Genomic DNA, 20,926 nt, shown 5'->3' on the forward strand with positions numbered 1-20,926 from the left:
AGTTTAAAGTAGCTGTTTTTAATTATAAACTTTATAGATTAGAAGTAAAAAGTAAATTACTTCCCTATAGTTTCTTAAAAACAATTTTATAAGGATAACTGTACAGCAAAGATTAAGATAATAAACTTTAGTATAATTACAAGTTTTAAAAATTTAATTACAACACATTAAACAAACAAAACAAAAACTGCTAGCTAATTTTATTTAAACTAAATGACTTAACTAGTACATTCTTAGAAAGAGTTTTGTTACTTGTAAATGTTTTCTGTTTTGTATTTTTCACTATATAAAAATATTCCTAGACTTCTTTGTAATGCTTTTTCTTTATTCACTGAAAGTTACAATTTAAATGATGTATGTTTATTTTAGTTACTTTATTGCATTTAGTATCAAGAAACTTATATAAAGTCAACGTAATTTTATAAAGTACTATTATGTGGGAATTTTTTAAGTCTGTTTCATTATCGGTGAGTTGAGTATATATATTTTAATGAATTTTATATTGTTTTAAAGTTACTAAAAATTTAATTCAACAAATACTGAAATGTAATATTATTTTATATCAAGTTTTATAAAAAAAACTCGACTTTTTTATTTGAAAACATCATGTACAGTTTTTATAGTAATTATCATTTTAATTGTGCTTATAATACGATTTTTTGTATGAAAAATAAACAGTTACTTTTTTTTGAGTAGTTTATTATCTTATATCAAAACTGAAAAGTAGCTTAAACTTAGTTTGTTGTAATAAAAACTGTTGTTAGAAAATTTTGTTTTCAAAACTATGTGTGGTTATATTGAAATATAGTTGCTTACTTTAAACTTCTTTAAATTTTAACCTATTAATTTTATGTTTTTTCTATCGGTATTTTTAATTGTAGTTTTTAAATATTTGTGACTAGAAGTTATAATTATCAGAACAAAGTTTTTATCAAAACTGGTTAATTAAAATTGTTTTTGTCTTTTTGGTCTATTGGCTCTAAGTATTATACTTTTTTTACAAATGCTAGTTTAAAATTTTACTCCATACAGTTTCGTTTAATAATTATTACTTATTGAAAACTTTTTGGTTGTAAATTAAATAACAAGTAAAACTGTTTTTTGATTTTAATCATGTTTACTTTAAGATAAGTAAGACTTTTACGAAGATTAAATCAATTACTTTTTAGAAGAGCATTAACAAGTTAACTCATTCTTTAAAGTATTCAAATTCATGAAAAAGATGTTTTTTAAATTAATACTCACATAAAACTTTAAATTGATCTAAACTTTAATCATATATTTTACTGCTCTCTAAAAGCAGAACTGTTTTCAAATTCATTAATTTTCATATCATACTGCAATTATGATTTTATATCATAAAACTATAAATACATTTTCAATTTTAGCTTACTTTACAACCAAACAAAATGCTTTTAGAACTTTTGAAAACAAAAAACTATTAAGCATATTGACTGAACTGATCAAAATTCACTTTTTAATAAACTTGCTTGTACCAGACAATATGCTTTATGTTGTTTTTAAGTTAAACATTATTCTGTTTGTTTTACTTCCAGACGAACAGCTATACAACTGTGTTTGGAAAGGGATGGTATGTGATTAATATACTCCTGCGACTATTTGTGCTCGTTACTATTGGCAGAGACGGTAAGATTGAACTGTTTTAGATAAAAACTTAAAGATGTTTTCTTGGAGATATTAAAAAGGCTTTTTTGGATACAGTTTTACACTGCTTTGGTAAACAATAGTGTATTAACATGTATTCTAAATAAAAGATTTTTTACTTTTTGCTGCAAATTACGGTTATACTAAGAAAGAATATTTGTGGCTTCAAAAAAACATTACTAATTACTTATAATAAATATTGTTCATAGTGTATTCCGACGAGAGAGGGAAGTTCAGATGTAACACGAGTAACAGGCAGAGCGGATGCGAGAACCTGTGCTTCGACCAGTTTGTCAAAATGAACCACATCAGGTTCTGGAGCTTCCAGGTTAGATATGAAAATATTTGCATTTGAGTATATATAGAAAAACTCATAACAAAAGTCTTTAAACTTTTCTTTCACAAAATTTTAAAACTATTCACTTACTTAATTTATAAGTTAAGGAAATGTTACTTGTAAAAATAATCTTTAATTAATATCCTGTTTAAAAAAAAATTGAACGAAACGAATAATGCAGCATATACAACAAATAACATATTTGATTGATTTACTCATTAGCTTAACTTGTTTATGAAAAAAAACTTTACTTGTTGTTTTTTTTTTTAATACAACTTATCAAAGAAACATTCTCTAACAAACAAATATTCCAGCTGATGTTCGCTATTGGCCCGACCATACTGCTTCACTTGTACTGTGATCTGGTCACCAAAGAAGACAAAAAAATAAAAATCCTGGAAAAGAACATCAGTGAAGCACAGTCTGAAAATCGAGTTTGTATAGTGTTATTATAAACATTTAAAACTTTTAAATTTATATTTGTGTGTAACATATTAATTTAGTTCTTTAAAAAATTCAAAACACATACAAGTTCAAAGTTTTTTATACGATTGGTTTTGCATAAAAAAAAACAGAGATTAAAAACCATTAATATATTTAAAACAATAGCACTTAATATTTATTCACCATAAAGTGAAAATATTTTTAAAGTAAGATACTTTTCACATTCTTTAAAAATCTTATTTAAGACATAAAATAAACACTTTTTTAAACTTTTAGTTGACCGTCTTTTTTAAACTTAAAGTTGTATGTATTTTTTTAGGTATAAATATGTCTTATACATTTTAACGTTTCTGAACGACTACTTGTTTTCATTTAAACAACTAAGACATTTTTTCTTTTAACTTACATCCTTAATTTTACAGATATTTAAGTTAATTTAAAGTTTTAGATTTCATTATGTTTTACGAAACAAATTTAATGGACAGAAAGCTTCCTGGAGAAACTTATTGAGAAAAGTCAGAGCAAAGCAAAAGAAGTTGGGGCCACTGGAAGTTAAAGAATCGGCAGGGGTAGATTTTAGCAAGATGTTCATGATTAATTTAAATAAATAATTAAATATAAAACTTTACAGGTGCTATTGTCATCAAAAGTCTACTGGGTGTACATTTTCACTTTAGTCTTAAGAACCATTTTTGAATTTGTTTTTATCTACCTCGGATTTGTGCTGTTCAACTTCAAGGTTTGTCGTAAAGTAGTGCAAGTACTAGTACTGCTTAGTAAACTTAACATTTACAATTAAGCCATAAAAGTTAAATTAGTCTCGAAGTGAGCTTTTTTGTGTTTGTAACTTTAAAACCCGCATGTTGTATACTAAAAGAAAATGATACAAACTTATACTAATCTAAATTTACTTATTTTCTTTGTAAAAACATATAGTTTTATTTATCTCTTTTAGTATTGTTTATTTTGTATATAAAAATAAAGCATCATAGAGTACTTTTACTGTTTATAATAAAAATTTGAAAACATGTTTGTTTTATTTTTGATACAAATTTTTATAACTGGTTTAAATTTCAAAAACATTTCAAACTTTAACCAAAGTAGACAACTGTTCACACTTTTAATAAAACTTTATGCTGATGAAATAAGATTATAACAAGAAGAACAATAGCCTTGCAAACATCTTATAATTTTTTAGAATCAAAAGAAAAATTAGATGTTTTTACTAAGAAAATAAAATAAGAACAAAGTATAGATAGCTGATAACAAGTTAGTACTAGTTATTATCAAAAGTAAGGAAAAATTTATTAAACTAACAGAAAGTTATTTTATAGAAACTTATTAAATTTTTAGGACATTAAAAAATACAAGCTCTTGATAACTGTTTATTCCAACTTTAATTTGAAACTTAATTACCTCTAACATCATCTTTAATATTAAAAAGAACGAAAAGGACCAAACTTATAACGAAAATAGTGTCAGTTATCTTTATAAATAACGGAAAAAATTGAAAACCTAAAAATTTACAACAACTCATACAAACTTGTCAACTTATTCAGGACGGGACGCTCGGAGTTGAGGCCCCTAACGACCAGGGCTTGTTCTCCATGTACGTCCCCTCCGTGTACCACTGCCACGCCAACGAGTACTCCAACCCCGCCCTCTTCCAAGCCTGCAACTCCCACTTCGACGGGTGGGGCTATGACGTCACAGGGAAAGTGAAGTGCTGGATATCGAGGCCCATGGTTTGTTGATTTCAAATTTGAAAGACAAAATTTGGACTTGATTTTAATTTTTTATTGATTATTTTTGTGACTTATTTGATTCAATTTTTCTTTCAAAATTCAGAAGTCAACCAGTAATGAAAGTTTGTTAACAAAGCTTACTGTTACATAACTTATATAAAGCTTACTTATTATAAAGTGCATTAGATCCATTCTAATATCTGTATTTTTTTTTACCTTTATCATAACATGTTGATATGAAAATGGTCGTTGATTTCAAATTTGATTGAAATATGAATGACGGTTTAGAGAGGAAAAACTTGACTGCCCGGATTTTTTTCTTGTTTTTTTATTTTTTGATCTGAAACTTTCTTACTAAGTTCAAAAATTAACAAGTGTATTTAAGAAAGAGTAATAAAACAAACAAACTAAATCATTTAAACCTAAAACAACAAGAAGGTTTCACGTCTTTTTTTACTGACAGTATACTTTAATCTACTTGGAAAAAACTATAGATTGAATTTTTACCGGAAAAAATATTAGAAATGGTCGTTTTTTATACTCGCAAATCTTTAATTAGTAGTGAATTTAAAAAAAAAGTACATAAAAAACTAGCAAGAGTATAAAATATTTAAATTTGTGTTATTTTTAACATCAAATTTTTTTTTTACATTTACGCTTTTAGTTTTTGATAAGACAAAAGTATGACGTTTTATCTAATAAAATATACGTACTTTTCAGGAAAAGACTTATTTTCTTCGGTATATGAACGCTCTGTCAATTGCTTCGTTGCTAGCCAACGTTTTCGAGCTTGTCTATGTTGCTTGGAAGCTGACAAGTCTCAAGAAATATCAAAAAAGGTTTGTTGTTTTTGCAAACTTAGTTATTTTTATCTTATCGTCTGCAATTGCTATAAATTTTCTGAAGAAAACTAGTGTTAATAACTTAAAAATTTAATTAAATTTGTCACACTTGTTATTTTATATTACTACTTGAAAGGATATTTATGTGTAGTTCTTGCCATAATAAGTCTTTAAACTAACTCGATTAACGTTAAAAGTTAGTCTTCAACCGAAAAAATAATGTTTTGTGACTTTGTATGAAAGTATGAATAATGTTTATTTTTTAGCAGTTTCTTTTTACATAGTTTTTACGAGATAAGAATTAGTTTACAAACTTGTAAAGACGTAATTAGTAAACTATTTGAAAATTTAATCATGCATAAGAATCCCTAAAACCAATCCTAATTCTTTTTGTTAATTTTATCTTTCTTGTAAATACAAACTTTGAAAAATTTCTCAAAAATATTTATTTTTGTTTTATAATTGTCACGGTAAGCAGGACTTATTTTGTTAAGAGTTACAAACAATAAATAAACAGACAATACAAGTATGCTTTTAAATTGCAAACTTTATTACCTTTTTTAATCCATCTATTGCATCATCATTTAGCAAACAATGCCAAATCGATAAAGAATGGATCACAATTGAAGATGTCGTTAATTATGAAGAAAATAATGGAAAATTTGAATGTGAGTTTTGTTAAGAAGTAGTTTCTAAAAATAGTAATTTTAATTCTCGTTAAAAACGTACCTTTAAATTAAGTTTCTAGGAGTTTAATATACAGGTAGTGTTCTAACTAATATTATTTTTTAGTAAGCCGTGATATTAATTAAAAACTCTTTGGTTTGAAATGGTTTCAATACTACTGTAAATATTTACAATAATAACATTACTCTTTTTATGTACAGTATTATTTTACTCGTTTTTTAAGTTTGACTAGCCATAAAAGTCGTAGCTTTAAGTGTTGTTCAGTCATCTATGGAAAACAAGTATTTAACATATTTTTGAAATATAAGCAACAAATAAAATTTAAACTACATTATTGATCCAAAATCTACTCCGCTCAATACATAATTTACCAAAAATTCTGTGCAAATATTATTATTAAGTGTTTTTAATTTTTTACCTCTGCTTCGTATATTAAAAGTAGTGAGACGTACATTAATTTTTATAACATATTTAGAAAGTGAATAACTTAGATTAGAGAATAGAATATGAATTCTGCGGGAACAAACTTAAAATATTATAAAAGTTTTTTTTTTGGTTATATTTTGATCCTAAAACCGTGGATTTATAAAACAGAAGTTTTTTGAAATCATCTTCTGAATTAAACTAACATCTCTTATAAGCAGGCTTTTGAACTCTAAAAATTCGTTTTCCTAATTTTAAAACACTTGTTTGGTAAAATTTTTACATCAGTCGCATTTATAGATCAATGAAACACTGTTTATAGTGATGAGCTGCTTTACTGAAGATGTTTTTAAGTTTTTTAAAACTATGTTATAAAATCATAACTTTTACTTACTGTTTTTATATAGTTTTTTTTTGAAAAATCAAAATAGTTAGAACTGTAAGAATAATGTAAAAAAAATTGACTGTACTATATTGATTTTTAATTTTTTTTTGCAGAAGAATGACTTGAAGATGCCACATGTTAGAAGAATTTAATAAACAGAGAAAAAAATCAAAAAAATACATAAAATATCTTTAACTTTGAGTTTTCGTATTTATTTTCTTAATTCAAAAGAAATCAATTCTGTGTATTCAAAATGAAAGTTTAGTTTACACTAATAAACTTTTTAGCACTACTTTGACTTAGACTTAAGCATAAAAAGAGAAACAAAAACTTTATTAAATATGTTTGTGTAAATACATAAACATCAAGTAAACAAAATTTTTCATCCGTTGTAAATTTTTTTTTTATTATTATTAATAGTTTGTATTTAAAGATGTGTTAACTTATGAGTACTGTTACTTTGACATTATTTCATTGTGTAAACTCTGTTTAATACGAATAAACTATTTATTTATTCTTTATTGTTTAATCTAATACTGTAGTACTTAATTTATAAGGTCTAAATTTTTGTTTAAGTTAAGAATATTATCACAATCGATAGTTAGAGTTGATACTATATTTAAATTTATTATATATAAAACTTTAATAAATAAAACTTATGTCGTTATTAACTAAAAATTAAATTATTTTATAAGCAAGATCATCGGGTAATTTTATTTACGACAAAAACCGAGACAAGTGAAAACAGCCAATAAAAAGTTTAACTCTCGATAAAACTCAGGAATATTATCAAAAAAAAATTGTGAAAGAAAAGAAAATAAATACTAATTTTAAATCTAGTTGTAAAACACTTTTCAAGTTTATTTTCGCCATACAGTAAAATAATTCATCTGCAAGACGCATGTAGCTTGGCAAAAGTTTATTTACTAAAGTTTTTTTTTTACAAAAGGCTCCCTGCCAACTAAACATTGTCTAACAAATTGCATTATGACGGCCTACCAGTTGCATCGTGACAACACAATGGTTGTATTATGACGTCACATAATGATGCCCCGCAGCGCGTCCACGTACTTGGGCTTCATGAAGTTCCTCATTTCGTCAGCGGCGACCCACGCGTAGTCCACCACTTTCTCGTTGTCTGTGAATTAATATTTTACTGATTTTTTTTTTATTTTACAACAAATACACGATTTGTACATAACTCTAATGCACAACCCGCTACACTGCTATTGTCTGTAATTACATGAACTAATTTACAAACTAACAAGTCGATTTGGGAGATCATAATAAAATACTTGGAAATAGATTCACAACATACCCTTACTCTTGTCGTCACTTTTTGTTAAAAAACTTATATTTTTGATGTAAAACAATCATAATGGCAACAGCGTACATTTAGTACATTATTTAGAGGAAACATATTAAAACTTATTATCGAAATTTAAAAAATAAAAACTTGGAATGACATAAGTATTTCTTAAATAACAATCCATAAAAACAAATCGTACTCAGAAGAATACAACGGCTTATACTTTTTTTACTTCTTTCTTAAATGTCCATATAATTTTGCCAATTAATACTTGGACCTTGTTAAATCTGCACTTGTACACACATATACTAAGTAATGAATTATTTCTTAATTATTAACTAACATATCACTTTGCACAGAAATTAAAATTAAACACCAAAAACATTTTTTTTAAACGAAGTAGTTTTTAAATGCATACTAAATTACCAAAAATGCAGAGTTTTATTTTAGGAACATTTCTTAAAACATTGTTAAGAACTTTTGATATAACAAGCTATTAATTAGTAAGTTTGGCCAAATCATCTCTTAAACTTCATTTTGTTGAAACTGATATTAAACTTTTAAATGCAATAACCCTATTATGTCGCCAAAAATTATAAAACTTTAGTTGTAGCAAGAATACACCAACCTACGTAATTAAAAAAAAATACTTAAAGAGCACAACAAATTCTAAAAATTAATATATATATATACATACAAAAACGCTATACTCAAGCATTTCATGAACCATATAACATTTCTAAAAAATATTTACTCAAACATAAAACTAACCGATGATGTCGTCGGAGTAAACTTTCACGTCGACGGTTGAGCCGGAGTACGAGTCGCGCGGCACGAACGCGCTGAAGATGAACAGCTTCACCCCGATGAACGAGTCTCGCGCCACCTTGGGGATTTTGTACTTGTAGAAGGTGGAGGGCGCGTTCGAGACGAAACGGGGTGCAATCTTGGCGTCAGCTACGTTGTTCAGCTGCACGCACTGCAGCGAGTTCTCCGCTGTCTGTGGGAAAAGTGTACTGTTGACAATATGTATAATATAACTGCGACAAGCTTTAATATATAACACTCAAGTCTGTTCAATACACGGTCAACTTTGTTTTCCAATTTTTTCAACCAGCATAAAATAGATAAATATTTTTTTAAAAGTTATGTCTTAACAAGTTTATTGACAATTAGAGTAAAACTCATGCAAACGTTTTGAACTTTTAGTTTGCAATAAAATTTGTAGATTTTTTCAAATTAAAATCATTCGATTTATCTAACATAACTAAGAAAAATAGATCTAGCCAATATTTTTTTTTGCATATTTTGATTTAAAAACAAGAGTTCTTAATTTGACTTTTTGTCAAGCAGAACAACACAAATTTTATCAACGGGATTGCCACTGATTGAGAGAAAAAACCAGCCTAAGTGAGTAAACTAACCTGAGTCAGACTGAGTTTAGTAGAAATTTAAATATATATATCAACAGCCAATAAGTGAAAACAATTACTTAAAATTAAGCTTGTATAACTAATTAAACATAAATAATATTAATGGATTTAACTGAAACATAATTTTTACAAAAAAACAGCTTGAGATTTAAAAACAATATTTTTATTAATCTGAGTTTCTTAAAAAGTTATTCTAAGTAATCCCAAGTTTATGACAGCCCTAATCAATAAGAAATTTATTACAATAAGGGTTGCCAAAAGTTGTCAAACTCCAGGTTTAACTGCCTGTTACAATACACTTTTTCTGCTTAATGGGACCGTTAGTTATAATAATTCCAGTTGGAATATAATTATTATAACTTTTGATTCCAATTAGGAGAAACATTGCATTGTAATGAACTTCATAATGATTAGTTTTTATAAAACTTCTTTGCATAAAATATAAAATTTATAAAAAGCCAAAAAAAATTGTTTACTATAATGACTGTTCTTTATATAAGTGAACATAATAGTCATAAAAGTGAGTATTTGGTAGTGTGTTGAAAAATATGTTTACAACTAACAAGTGGCAAATTTTTTCCAGGTTTTTAAAATTCGCTCCTAGTTTTTAAAGGTACACATTTTTTTGTTTTATTTTTAGTTTAAAGTTAAGTTTAAAGTAAAAAAACTATGTTAAAAAGTATAAAAACAATGAAAAGATACTGTAAAGCTAGTTTAAATGCGTTTTTTTATAAAACAAATTTTGATGATGACAAAAATTGTTATCTTTATGAAAGATTTTTTGTGTCAAATAGAAATTTTATTACTTAACATGCAAAAATTGTTTAAAATTCCAGGTTTTTTCCGATTTTTTTTTTTTTCAAAATTTCTCACATTTTAAGTTTTTTAGCCTAAATTGTCGAATTACAGATTTTTCCAGGATTCCAGGTATTTTGGCAACCCTGAACTAAATAATTAATTTGCAAATGTTAATGAAAAAACTGTTTACATAAGAGTTTGGATCACATAAAAACTTGATATAAAGTTAGTAGAATTTTCCTTCGGTAATTTTTGACTGTTTTTAAAAAGTTAAATGTTTACAACAAAACGAACTAGTTTTATAAAATTTAGATGATCTTAGAAGTAAGTTTGTTATTGTTATTTGATGACTTCATTTTACTAACTAGAGATTTTAATGATTGAAGGTTTGGCAGTCTGTTTAATGTTATTTAGTGTAAATTGGTAAATTATTAATTGTGTTAACTAAAAAATTTATGAAACTTAAAGTTAACTTTTATTTTAATTCAATAAAAAAACTTAAATATGCATTATAAAAAATAATTTAAACTATTGTGAACTAAATATATAATATATAAAAAATATAATTACTTAATTAAAAACAATAAAAAAATTTATACAGTTGTGCTCAGTAAATTACTCAATAAATTATGCACTACACCATTTAATTCATACTTTTGCTACTAAAACTAATATTTAAGATGATATATATGTGTTTACTTTTTGAACAACATACTAAAGATTATCAAAAAGATATCAAAAGGTTTTATTTTGAAAAATTTAAGATTTAACACACACTTATTTTATGAGCGTTTTAATTACTCATAAAAACTGCTGCATTCAAGAAACTATTTTCATACACAATAATGCAAAAATGCATAATTCTCTAGTCCAGTGCTTCTGAAATGGGGTTCCGAGGAACCCTAAGGTTCCGCGACGCCTCTCAGGGGTTCCGCGAAGTCTTTCAAAATTAAAAAAAGAAGTTTGAAAAAAAAAAAACATAAATCATAAAACTTCAAAAAAAATGGAACACATAAAAAATGTTTAAAAATATGTCTAATAGCTTGATTTAAAATTTAATATGTATAAAAGCTTGTTTTTTACTTAAAAAATGCTACTATAATTAAAAGAAAAATCTGGCCAGGCCTATAAAATTTAAACAGAAATTGAATTTGAAATAGTTTTTTTAGACTTAAATGATAAAAAATGATACTCTAATTTTTAAAAGTTGTGGCCAGGTCTTTAAAATTTTAACAGAAATTGAGTTTGAAATAGTTTTTTAATTTTACATGATAAAAATGTTTAAATGTCTATGTGTTAGCCAGGTTTTAAAGTTTGTTATTTAAGTATTAAATGCTTTTTCTGTTTAATTATTATCACTCAATCACTTTTTTTTTTATATTCATTTATAAAAAAAACACCTAAAAACCTTTTGCGATGTTTCACCGGTTTGATGAGGCCCATGAAAAATGCATAGAATTTAACTTCTCTGACGAAATATACAACCACCTTGATCTTTTGTCTATAAAGTTTCATTATTATTTTTCTGAAGATGTTCACATCGGAAACTTATGGATTTTGAATCCTTTTATGTGTGATATTGCTTCAGAAGAAGTGAATCTTCCTACAGATACAAAAAACGAATTGCTGCAACTATCTGAAGATAGCAATTTAAAATTTAGTTTCAAAAGGAAGGAGCTTTTAGATTTTTGGATATGTGCAATTTCAGAGTACACCGTCTTAGCAAAGCGTGCAGTAAAATTTCTTTTACCATTCACCACTACTTATCTTTGCGAGTCCGGCTTTTCGCATGTAACAAACATTAAAACGAAGCAAAGGAACTGTATGCTGACTCCAACCTTATGTGCCTGTCTCAGTCTATCCAAAATCCAGCCGCGCATTGACATGCATGTTGCTAAGAGACAAGTTCAAGTTTCGCACTAAATGTTTTTTATTTATTTTTCGTTAGGCATCTTACCCGTTTATTACAGTAATCTGTGAATTCGATTAGGTTCATGTTTATTTTGTTATTGTTTGTAGCTTTCATTTTGTTTTTATTATGCAAGGAAAGATTTTTATGACGTTGCGATTAATCATGTTTGTTTACGTTTATTTATTATAGAATCATAAAATACCTATAGCCTCTGGCGCACTTTGAGTTTGACTCGACTTAATACTATTACAATTGGTATGATTTCTAACAATGATATAGTTTTGCTAAAAAATTCGTTTTCACTGAAAATCGTTTGTTTTTTGCAGGATATATTATATTAAACATTTTATGTAAAATTAAATTAGGGGTTCCGCAGAAAAGTTGAACTTTGGAAAAGGGTTCCGCTACTAGAAAAAGGTTCAGAAGCACTGCTCTAGTCCAGTATGTATTATTAATAACAAAATAAAACTAAAGGACTTAAAAAGATCGTTTACTTTAAATAAACCAATTGATAAAGCTTGGTTAACTACTTTTAATGAATTTGATAATTTAACATAAAAATCAATTTCATTTATACTTGTTTATTAGGAACTAATACTGATTTAAAATTGGTATTTAAATGTATTTGTAAACTAAAACAACGGTGTTTATTGAAAACTATGTTATTCTATTATTAAAGTTATGAAAAAAAAAGCTACTAAGCTTTGAAGCATCATAAAAATATAAAAAAAGAGTTAAGGTATAATTGTTGTTTTATAGTATAATAAAAAAAAAAGAAGTATGTTAAATCGATAAACTTATCTAAATTTCAATAGCAAATTACGGAGCTGTTATTAAAAAGATAAGTTACCAACTGTAAAGTTTGTACAAAATAACAATAAACATAACTGCTTTTCATAAATCAAAATCTTTTAGTGTGAGTTATAAAATACAACTCCCAAGAAAATTCAAACAAACTTTGTTTTGAAAATATTTAAAAGTATTTAGAAAAACAAATCCAACAGTTTTCAAAACTTTTCGCTTACATAAGGAACTCTTGTGACGTCACAAAAGCATGTAGACTGGCTGCTCGTTGAAATTGTTGCAAAATATGTGTGTGCGTGAGGTGTTTTTATGTCAAGTGCTTTATGTTTGCAACAACAAAAATTTTAGAAGTTGCAATTTGTACTGAGTAAAAAAGCAAACTAATATTCAAAATACCAAAACATTTTTTGTAAGTTATTAAAATCTTAAAGCAAAACTGAAATCAAAAAACTCACTTGACAAGCTTCGATATTAATTAAACTTGTTTTAAGTGCAGCAATGTACAAAAATATGCACACAAAAGTCAAATTTGATAAACATATGATTGTTTAATAGTGTTAATAGGTGACAACGTGCAGAATTGTGCAATTACAGTATAGACGAAACTTAAACGATATAAATGCAGAGCATTAGTGTTTAGTTAGCTATGAAAAAGTTGTTGGCAAACATTGAATGTTGTGCAATTCATCATACAAATAGGTCAAACAAGTTTTGTTAGTTTATCATCGTTCAGTTTTCACACTAATTGTTAACATACTAACTTTAAGCTGTTCAATAACAAATTAAGTAGTAATAAGTATTACAAAAAAATGTTTACAAAATGCAAACAAAAATATTAATGCTCAATACAAACATGTGTCTTAGACAAATAAATAAATTGGGCAATATCAGACATATATTTGAAATATATGTTCAGTATTTCAACGCTTTCACAACTGTTTCAGCTTGCAAACCACAAGTCTTTTACAAATAAATAAAGTATTTTAAATTGAAAAGAAAGTTTAAGAAAAAAAAAAAAAGTCTCTCAAGATTTGTGCTACGAACATAAAGTAAATATAATTGCAATTAAAAATAAATAATTCTAATATAATAAACAACCAATATATCTTAAGACTTTCAATTAATTTGAAATAATTGAAAATATATTACTATAAATTTATAAAAGTAAAATCTTTTACATCATCAAAAAATTTTAACTGCTGTCTAAACTAAAAAAAAAATTCAAAAAACTTACAATTTGCTCATAGTTGTACTTTAATTTATAAAAATATTAATTTACAGAATGTTCAGCAAAATACTAAAGAAACTGTACAATTTTAGCTCAAACATAAGTAAGGCTAGTTTATACTTGTACAAAAACAAACACTTTATAATTTTAAATTCAAAAAGGGTGTTTTTTTTACAAATTGTATACAATTAAGTACTACATTACAAAACTTACATTTTACTCTACATCCAAGTAAAAAATTTGTTTAAAAAAATATCAAAAAATGCAATTTATTTGTAACTTCATGTCAATAACATTGTTTGGTAAAAATTATTTATATTTACACTTCCACAAAACTAACCAGGGTTTCCAAAACTCCTTTTTATAATCGCTCACTTAGCAAAAACCGAAAAACTAATCTCCCTCATGCTAATTAATTTATAAATTTTATTTTTCTTTCTCTTACTAGTTATGGCCACCTTTTAGTCAAAATATCTTTTAAGGATATCGCCAACTTTAAAAATCCCCGTGTCAAACTGACAAAATTTAAATTAATACTGCGGATTTTTATTTGTCAAAGATCTTTACCTAATAAACTACTTTTAACGAGACTTAGTTTGCTGAAATAATTTAACTTTTTTCTTGATATCATGTAACAAATTCTAGTTCAATAAACAAGTCAATATTTTTTGTCTTTAAAGTAATTGTTAAGTATTTTGAAACAAATTTTTATTTATTTAATTTTAATATTTCGTCTGTAATAAATCACAAACTTTTCTTAGCGTCCCTTCTTCCACCTCACATACGACAAATCGTAATTTTATCTCAATAGTATATTTTACATACAAACATTCGTATTCAGACCTCCATAAAAACATACCACATTCAACCAAAAAATACATTTACACAAATCACAAACTTCTCTGAACGTAATTGAAATAATTGCTAAGTTAGTTTAACCTTAACTAATTTAATAAACAAAAATAAACAAACTTCTCTGAGCGTCTCCCCCTCCACCCACTCTTTGACGGGCAGCATCCAAACGTGGTCCTTGCCCAGCTTCTGTTTGGTGATGAGGACAAGCGGTTCCCTCATCCTGCGGTTCGGGTTCCTCACGTCGTTGTCCGGCGGCGCTGTGACGTCATAAAACTAATTAGAAAATAATATTGGAAGCGTTGTGATGATTTTATTTTACACAAATTAGAAAATAATATTGGAAGCGCTGTTATATTTTAACGCATCTATTCTCTAAAACTTTTTAGAAATTGGTAGAAAAGAAGTGCTTATATTGCAGTTCAGTTTGTATGAAACCCTGTTCAGACGAAACGTGTTTTTTAAGGTTATAAAAGCTAATTAGCTCTTTATGATCACCATCTTTTTTTGTTGATTCTACAAGGTTAGTGTTTTTAGTTAAATATGTGTTTATTTTTTCAGGTTTGAAAGTTACTGAAATTAAATTGCAGAAAGCTATTTGTGACAATCACAGAATGACACTTTAGCATAGATGAAGAGTTATCAAACTCTTTAAATATAAAACACGATTGACACAACCTGTATTCCTAAAAACTCTTTGTTGCTGAATAAACATTTTATACTAGAAAAGCTGAAGCAATCAACCTAAAGTAGATAGAGCACACAAGATAATTATTTTTTTTTTAAACATCATCATTAGCTAACTGTTTTTAAGGTTATAGGTTGCTAATTTTGACAGTTAACATTTTTTTAAGTTTGGTGTTTTTTTCAGAAGTTAGAAATATTTTAATACATATTTGAATTCAATACAGTTAAACTAATTTTTTAGAACCTTTGTTAAGAGTCCAGGTTAAAAACATGTGAGAAAGGTTTAAAATGTTAGCTGAAGATTTCAAATAATAAGAATTACATTATAACTATGTATTTAAGTAAAACAATTTAAATTTAAGAGATAGTATTTTCAACTAAAATAATATATGAGTTAGAGCTTTGCACGTCTGTGTTGTCTGTTATATCTATCAAAAAGTTACATCATTTTAAGAAAGACTAGCGTAATATTTCGCTCATCTTTAAAAGAATTGTTTTATAAAGTGTGCAATTATTTTACAGTGTATGAATAAAATGCTTGTTAATGAATTTCTACTTAAAATTACATTCTACTTTTATAAGCATAAACTAAAACATAATACAATATTTTAATTCAGTATAAAAAACAAACTTTTACGTTGAACAACTTTTTCAGAGTTCAATACGCGTTTTTCATCAAGGTTTTTGTTAAATATAAAGCAAACTATAAGCATAAGTACAAAATTATATGTTACGGAAAAACGGTATTATTACATAATTAACAAAATTGTAAAGTGTTTTTTATAAACAGCTTACAGTAAGATACAGCTTACATAATACTAAACAAACTAAAAATACAACTAAAAAGACAAGTGTAGTTACAAAAACTTATAGTAAAATTAAAAACTTACATGCTTCTTCGAACGATTCTTTGAATTTTTTCAGTGAAACTTCAAAGCCGTCCTCCAATTCCTGATTGCTGAACTTGAAATCCAAACTGGAAGCTTCGGCCTTACCAGACTGATATATTAAAATATTAAAATTACAGTTTACCTAAGCGTTATAAAACAAATTTACCAGACTGATATAAAGGAAATATTAAAATTACAGTTTACCTTAGTGTTATAAAACAAATTTACCAGACCGATATACACAACATACTTAAACTGTATTTTACCAGCCTGTGAAATATTTAAATTGCAGTTTACCATAACATAACATGTTTAAATTGTATAAGTGTATTTCACATATAATTTCTCATTTCATAACATGTTGCAAGACCATTTTAACCCAAGAGATTATCAGTTACAAAACACTTCTTAATCAAGTATAACTATCTAGTTTTGTAACTGATAGTCCCTTGGGTTAAACAAGTTGCACAATAAATTATGAAATTTTAAATCTGGTTCATTATTTCCTTAAATTTCAATTAGAGATCCGTAATTGTTTGGTTTAAAACAAATAGTATAATTTAAATAGAACTGTTTGCATTTACTAATTTTAGCAAAATCTTTTGTCCTACAATGAAAAAAAACTTTTATTTTAGTATAACAAATTAATACTTATTTCTGTTGAAAACTTTCAAAGCAATATGTACAAAAATAGCATATAGGTATTATAAATGATTAGTACTATATTGAATTACTTATTTCTACTATTTTTTTCTATTATTAATTTTGCGTAATATATAAAAAGAATATTTTTTTAGCTTAACAAACAACTACTTTTTTTTTTAACTTTTTAAGTACTATTTTAAAAAGCAACACATAGGTATTAATTGGAAATAAGTTTTTGGGAATGAGTTTCAATGTGAACTGAAACATAAAAACAAATTGTTCAGTATGTATTTATTATAGGAAAACAATTTTATAAAATTAAACTATTTGGAACAAACACTAAACCTTTAAAAAAAAAAATTTGAAAATATTATAATAAATGATAATCAAAAAATATAACTATCTGTATTTAAGTAAATAATGTAAATGAAACCATTAATTTTATATAATGTTAAAAACATATTATAATTAAAATATAAATTTCGTAGTTTTTTATAATATACATGTTAGTATAATTATACATTTATGCTATAGATATGGTTTACTATTTTAGATGACTTTAACAATAAAAATATTATTTTTAGTGATTTTATAATACTAAGTTAATTTACAAACTCAAAAACTAAGTACATTGGTATAGTGCTTAATTTTTTAGCACTAAATTTGTAAACCTATTACAAAAGACAAAAGTTTTAAAATACAAGTAATTAATTTTATTCAAAAGTCAAACAAGTTTAAATAGAAAAGTATTGTATAGTTATTAAACCAACAAAAAGTAATCAAATTATTTAAATCACTAAAAATTAAACTACCTCGATTTTTTTAATGAGTGAAGTCTGTCTTTGTTTTTCCAATTCCCATTCACTAAGAACGCTCTTTTCATATTCAACTTTCGACATAAAATCTTCAAAAGTTTGTTCCAATCCGTTTTTCCTTGGCTCCACTAAAGGCTGACGGATCTAACAAAATATAGATAATTGGTTATTTTATTAGTAAAAAACTAGGTACACAAGTTTTGTTTTGTTTGAATTAATTTTAATTTATACACATTATAGATGAGTCTTACTTTAGTTGATAACAGATTCATTAATCATGTGCAGTTGTATCAATATGTGATAATTTCAATTTATTTTTTTGTATAGAAAACTTTACTATACATTTATTTTTAAATAATCAGATATTAAATAGCAAATGATAGGAAACATAAGTATTACAACTTTAGATATTTAAATAAGTAAAAATGTTTACTACTTTTCCATGTAACAAACTAAAAACTATTTTAACTTATTTAGCAAAAACTTAGTTTAGCAGTGCTAATCAAACTTGATGGAAACTCTTGCAATGTTTTGGAATTGGGTTAAGTAATTCTTAAACTTCTGATTTTTCAAGCTAGAAATTTTTAATTACAAAAAGTTGCTTTTCATATATTTTATCTTAAAAGTCTCTTTCAGATGTTTTAAAAATATAAACTTTAATTATCTTAAACTTATTATAAGTGTGTAAAAATCTACGAACTTATAATTTTATAAAATCTTGATAATTGGAATAGTTTTGACCCTTTTTAATAGCATAAATATAATAAACTTTTTTTTAATAAATTAAAAAATTTGTGGAAACAAATAACTCAAAAAAATACAAAACTAAACAAGTATAAATCTAAAGTAAACAATATAACAGATAACATAATAACTAACAACATGTAGATTTTTGTTTATGAAATAAGTTTACGTATACTACAGTTTAGATTTTTAGACAATAAATCAAAATTTAAATAGTCAATACAGTAATCTTCAGCCATTTTAAAAGAAGATGTTCAATTGGAGTTATAAGAATAATATTTTTTATAACTATAAAATAAAAACAGAAACGCTTTTTGCTTCATCAGCTCTTTAAATACTCAGCTATAATAGTCAACTAAAAAATGTTAGTTCTACAAAATGATAATTATGACAAATAATTCCAAGCAATTTAAATTAAAGAATAAACTTTGTCTTTACAGTTTATAAGTTTTAACATATAAAACTTATTTTTAAATAGAACTTAACAGATAATTATACCTACACTTTAAGAATTTAATAAAAAATTGTTCTTTGTAAAACAATCTAACTTAAAACCTTAACTTCATATATACGCAAAAATAAATAAACAAATATTTCAAGACAAGTTAAACGTGTTATCAAACACAACACCAAAACTCAAAAATGTAAATATAGTTAAAGTATAAAAGAAAATATTTCCACAAAAGGCCATATTTCACAATGAAATTCAACTAAAAGTCAGCTGGTCAGTTTCAATAAAGCTAAATTTAATATAAAAACACAAAAAAAAATTTTACAAAACAAAATATTTGTTAAAAACAATTTATAAAACTAAACATTTCAAAATTTAGTAAGATTATGAAATAATTTTCATAAAAAACATACTTTTTTACTTTAGTTTAAGACCAAACTTAAAGCCGTCAAAAAAACTTTTATACAAAGCAAACAAGTACTCACTTGTGCTGACTGTGTATATACATCATGTAGTGTCACTTTTCAGTTTAAAAGGTCAGAAAAATGTTACAAAACAGTCAACACAAACTTGGTCAAAACAAAAATGTCACTTGGTCAAAACAGAACACAAACAAGCACTCACCAGCGCGGTGGAGGCGCACAACTTCCACGCCAGTTTCTCCCCTTCACTGTCCTGGTCCACACTCAAGCTGCTTGCTGTGGAGGAGGAGGCTTTTCTCAACGGGGGCAGCGGCTTTTTGGGGGCCGACCTCAAAAATTGCATGACGAACTTGACTGCCGACATCTTGTGGTGTTTTTTTTTGTTAATTTATATATGATTCTAATGCATGACTTTTGAAAATAATAAATAAGGTTTGAGTTTGAAGAAAAAAAACTAGTAACTTAGTTTGAGGCTTAAAGAATCTTGAAAACATATTTAAGTAAATAGTTATAATTTTTTAGTGTTCATTTTTTGTACCACATCACACAGTTGAGCATTTCATGAAGCAAAACAAAATTAAGTATTGATAAAAATTTCTTATAATTTAGGTGCTTTGGTTTAAAAAAAATTGCAACACATTAATTAATTATAAGATGTTTTAAATGTTTAAAAGTATTGTACTTTTGAAAAAAGCTTAAGATTAAACTTAGATAAATTAAATAATTTAAATATCTTTACTAATCGAATTTGAAAAACAAAAACAATATTTTTAAATAAAACTATTTGCCATTGAGACAATAAAGAAGAGTGCCACTCTTCGGGACAAAAAACTAGTCTGGATATCAAAAAACTAGCCTAAGTTTATTTTAAAATATCTCACATAAAATGGTAACTGTGTAAATAAGTAATTAGATATACTAACATAATCAGAAACTCAGTTTTGTAAACAAACTATTTACTATGCTAGGGCTAATAAAGTTCCTTTTTACTGTTATTATTGGTGTCTATTTAACTTTTACAATTTATTTTAGTATGATTTTATGTTATAAATAATTATAAGTTTAAATTATTGATATTTAATTGCTTTATATTTTCTAGTATATCGTAATAAAATAACTTTTAGTATAATAATTACATTCATAAAAATTTAAAGACTATTATTTCTTTTAATTTCTAATAAAAGCAATTATAACATATTTCAAACATTATGAAACATTTCTTACAATACCTAAAATCCTTGATATCATTAAGGGTATTGCGCAGTAAACACTTTTTTCACAATTTGATCTTATTTTACATAGTTTTTACTAAGCTACAAGATGCTATTACAGATAATGAAAATTCAAAATAATTTGAGATATAGCCTGTCAAAGTCGGAGGCAGTAACAGGATCCTTATGGGAGGCGC

At 25.8% G+C, this 20,926-nt stretch overlaps 2 protein-coding genes across 2 annotated transcripts; one reads left to right on the forward strand and one right to left on the reverse strand.

Moving 5' to 3' along the window:
* Positions 1-434: 434 nt before the first annotated feature.
* On the forward strand, positions 435-7,563 carry LOC145845709 (gap junction beta-2 protein-like). The gene is made up of 9 exons (XM_082952801.1): positions 435-467; positions 1,557-1,647; positions 1,875-1,993; positions 2,317-2,436; positions 3,078-3,185; positions 4,006-4,191; positions 4,912-5,030; positions 5,622-5,701; positions 7,478-7,563. Exons 1-9 carry the CDS (start codon positions 435-437, stop codon positions 7,561-7,563), a joined length of 942 nt encoding a protein of 313 aa, XP_082808927.1.
* LOC145845708 (large ribosomal subunit protein mL46-like) lies at positions 7,193-19,926 on the reverse strand. The gene is made up of 6 exons (XM_082952800.1): positions 19,721-19,926; positions 17,899-18,045; positions 16,442-16,550; positions 14,985-15,124; positions 8,609-8,837; positions 7,193-7,666 (listed from the first exon to the last, which is right to left on the reverse strand). Exons 1-6 carry the CDS (start codon positions 19,880-19,882, stop codon positions 7,566-7,568), a joined length of 888 nt encoding a protein of 295 aa, XP_082808926.1. The 5' UTR covers positions 19,883-19,926; the 3' UTR covers positions 7,193-7,565.
* Between the last annotated feature and the right edge of the window lie 1,000 nt (positions 19,927-20,926).

Source organism: Thalia democratica, unplaced genomic scaffold (assembly GCF_965202585.1).
Source record: "Thalia democratica unplaced genomic scaffold, ktThaDemo2.hap1.1 HAP1_SCAFFOLD_139, whole genome shotgun sequence".
Lineage (NCBI taxonomy): Eukaryota > Metazoa > Chordata > Thaliacea > Salpida > Salpidae > Thalia > Thalia democratica.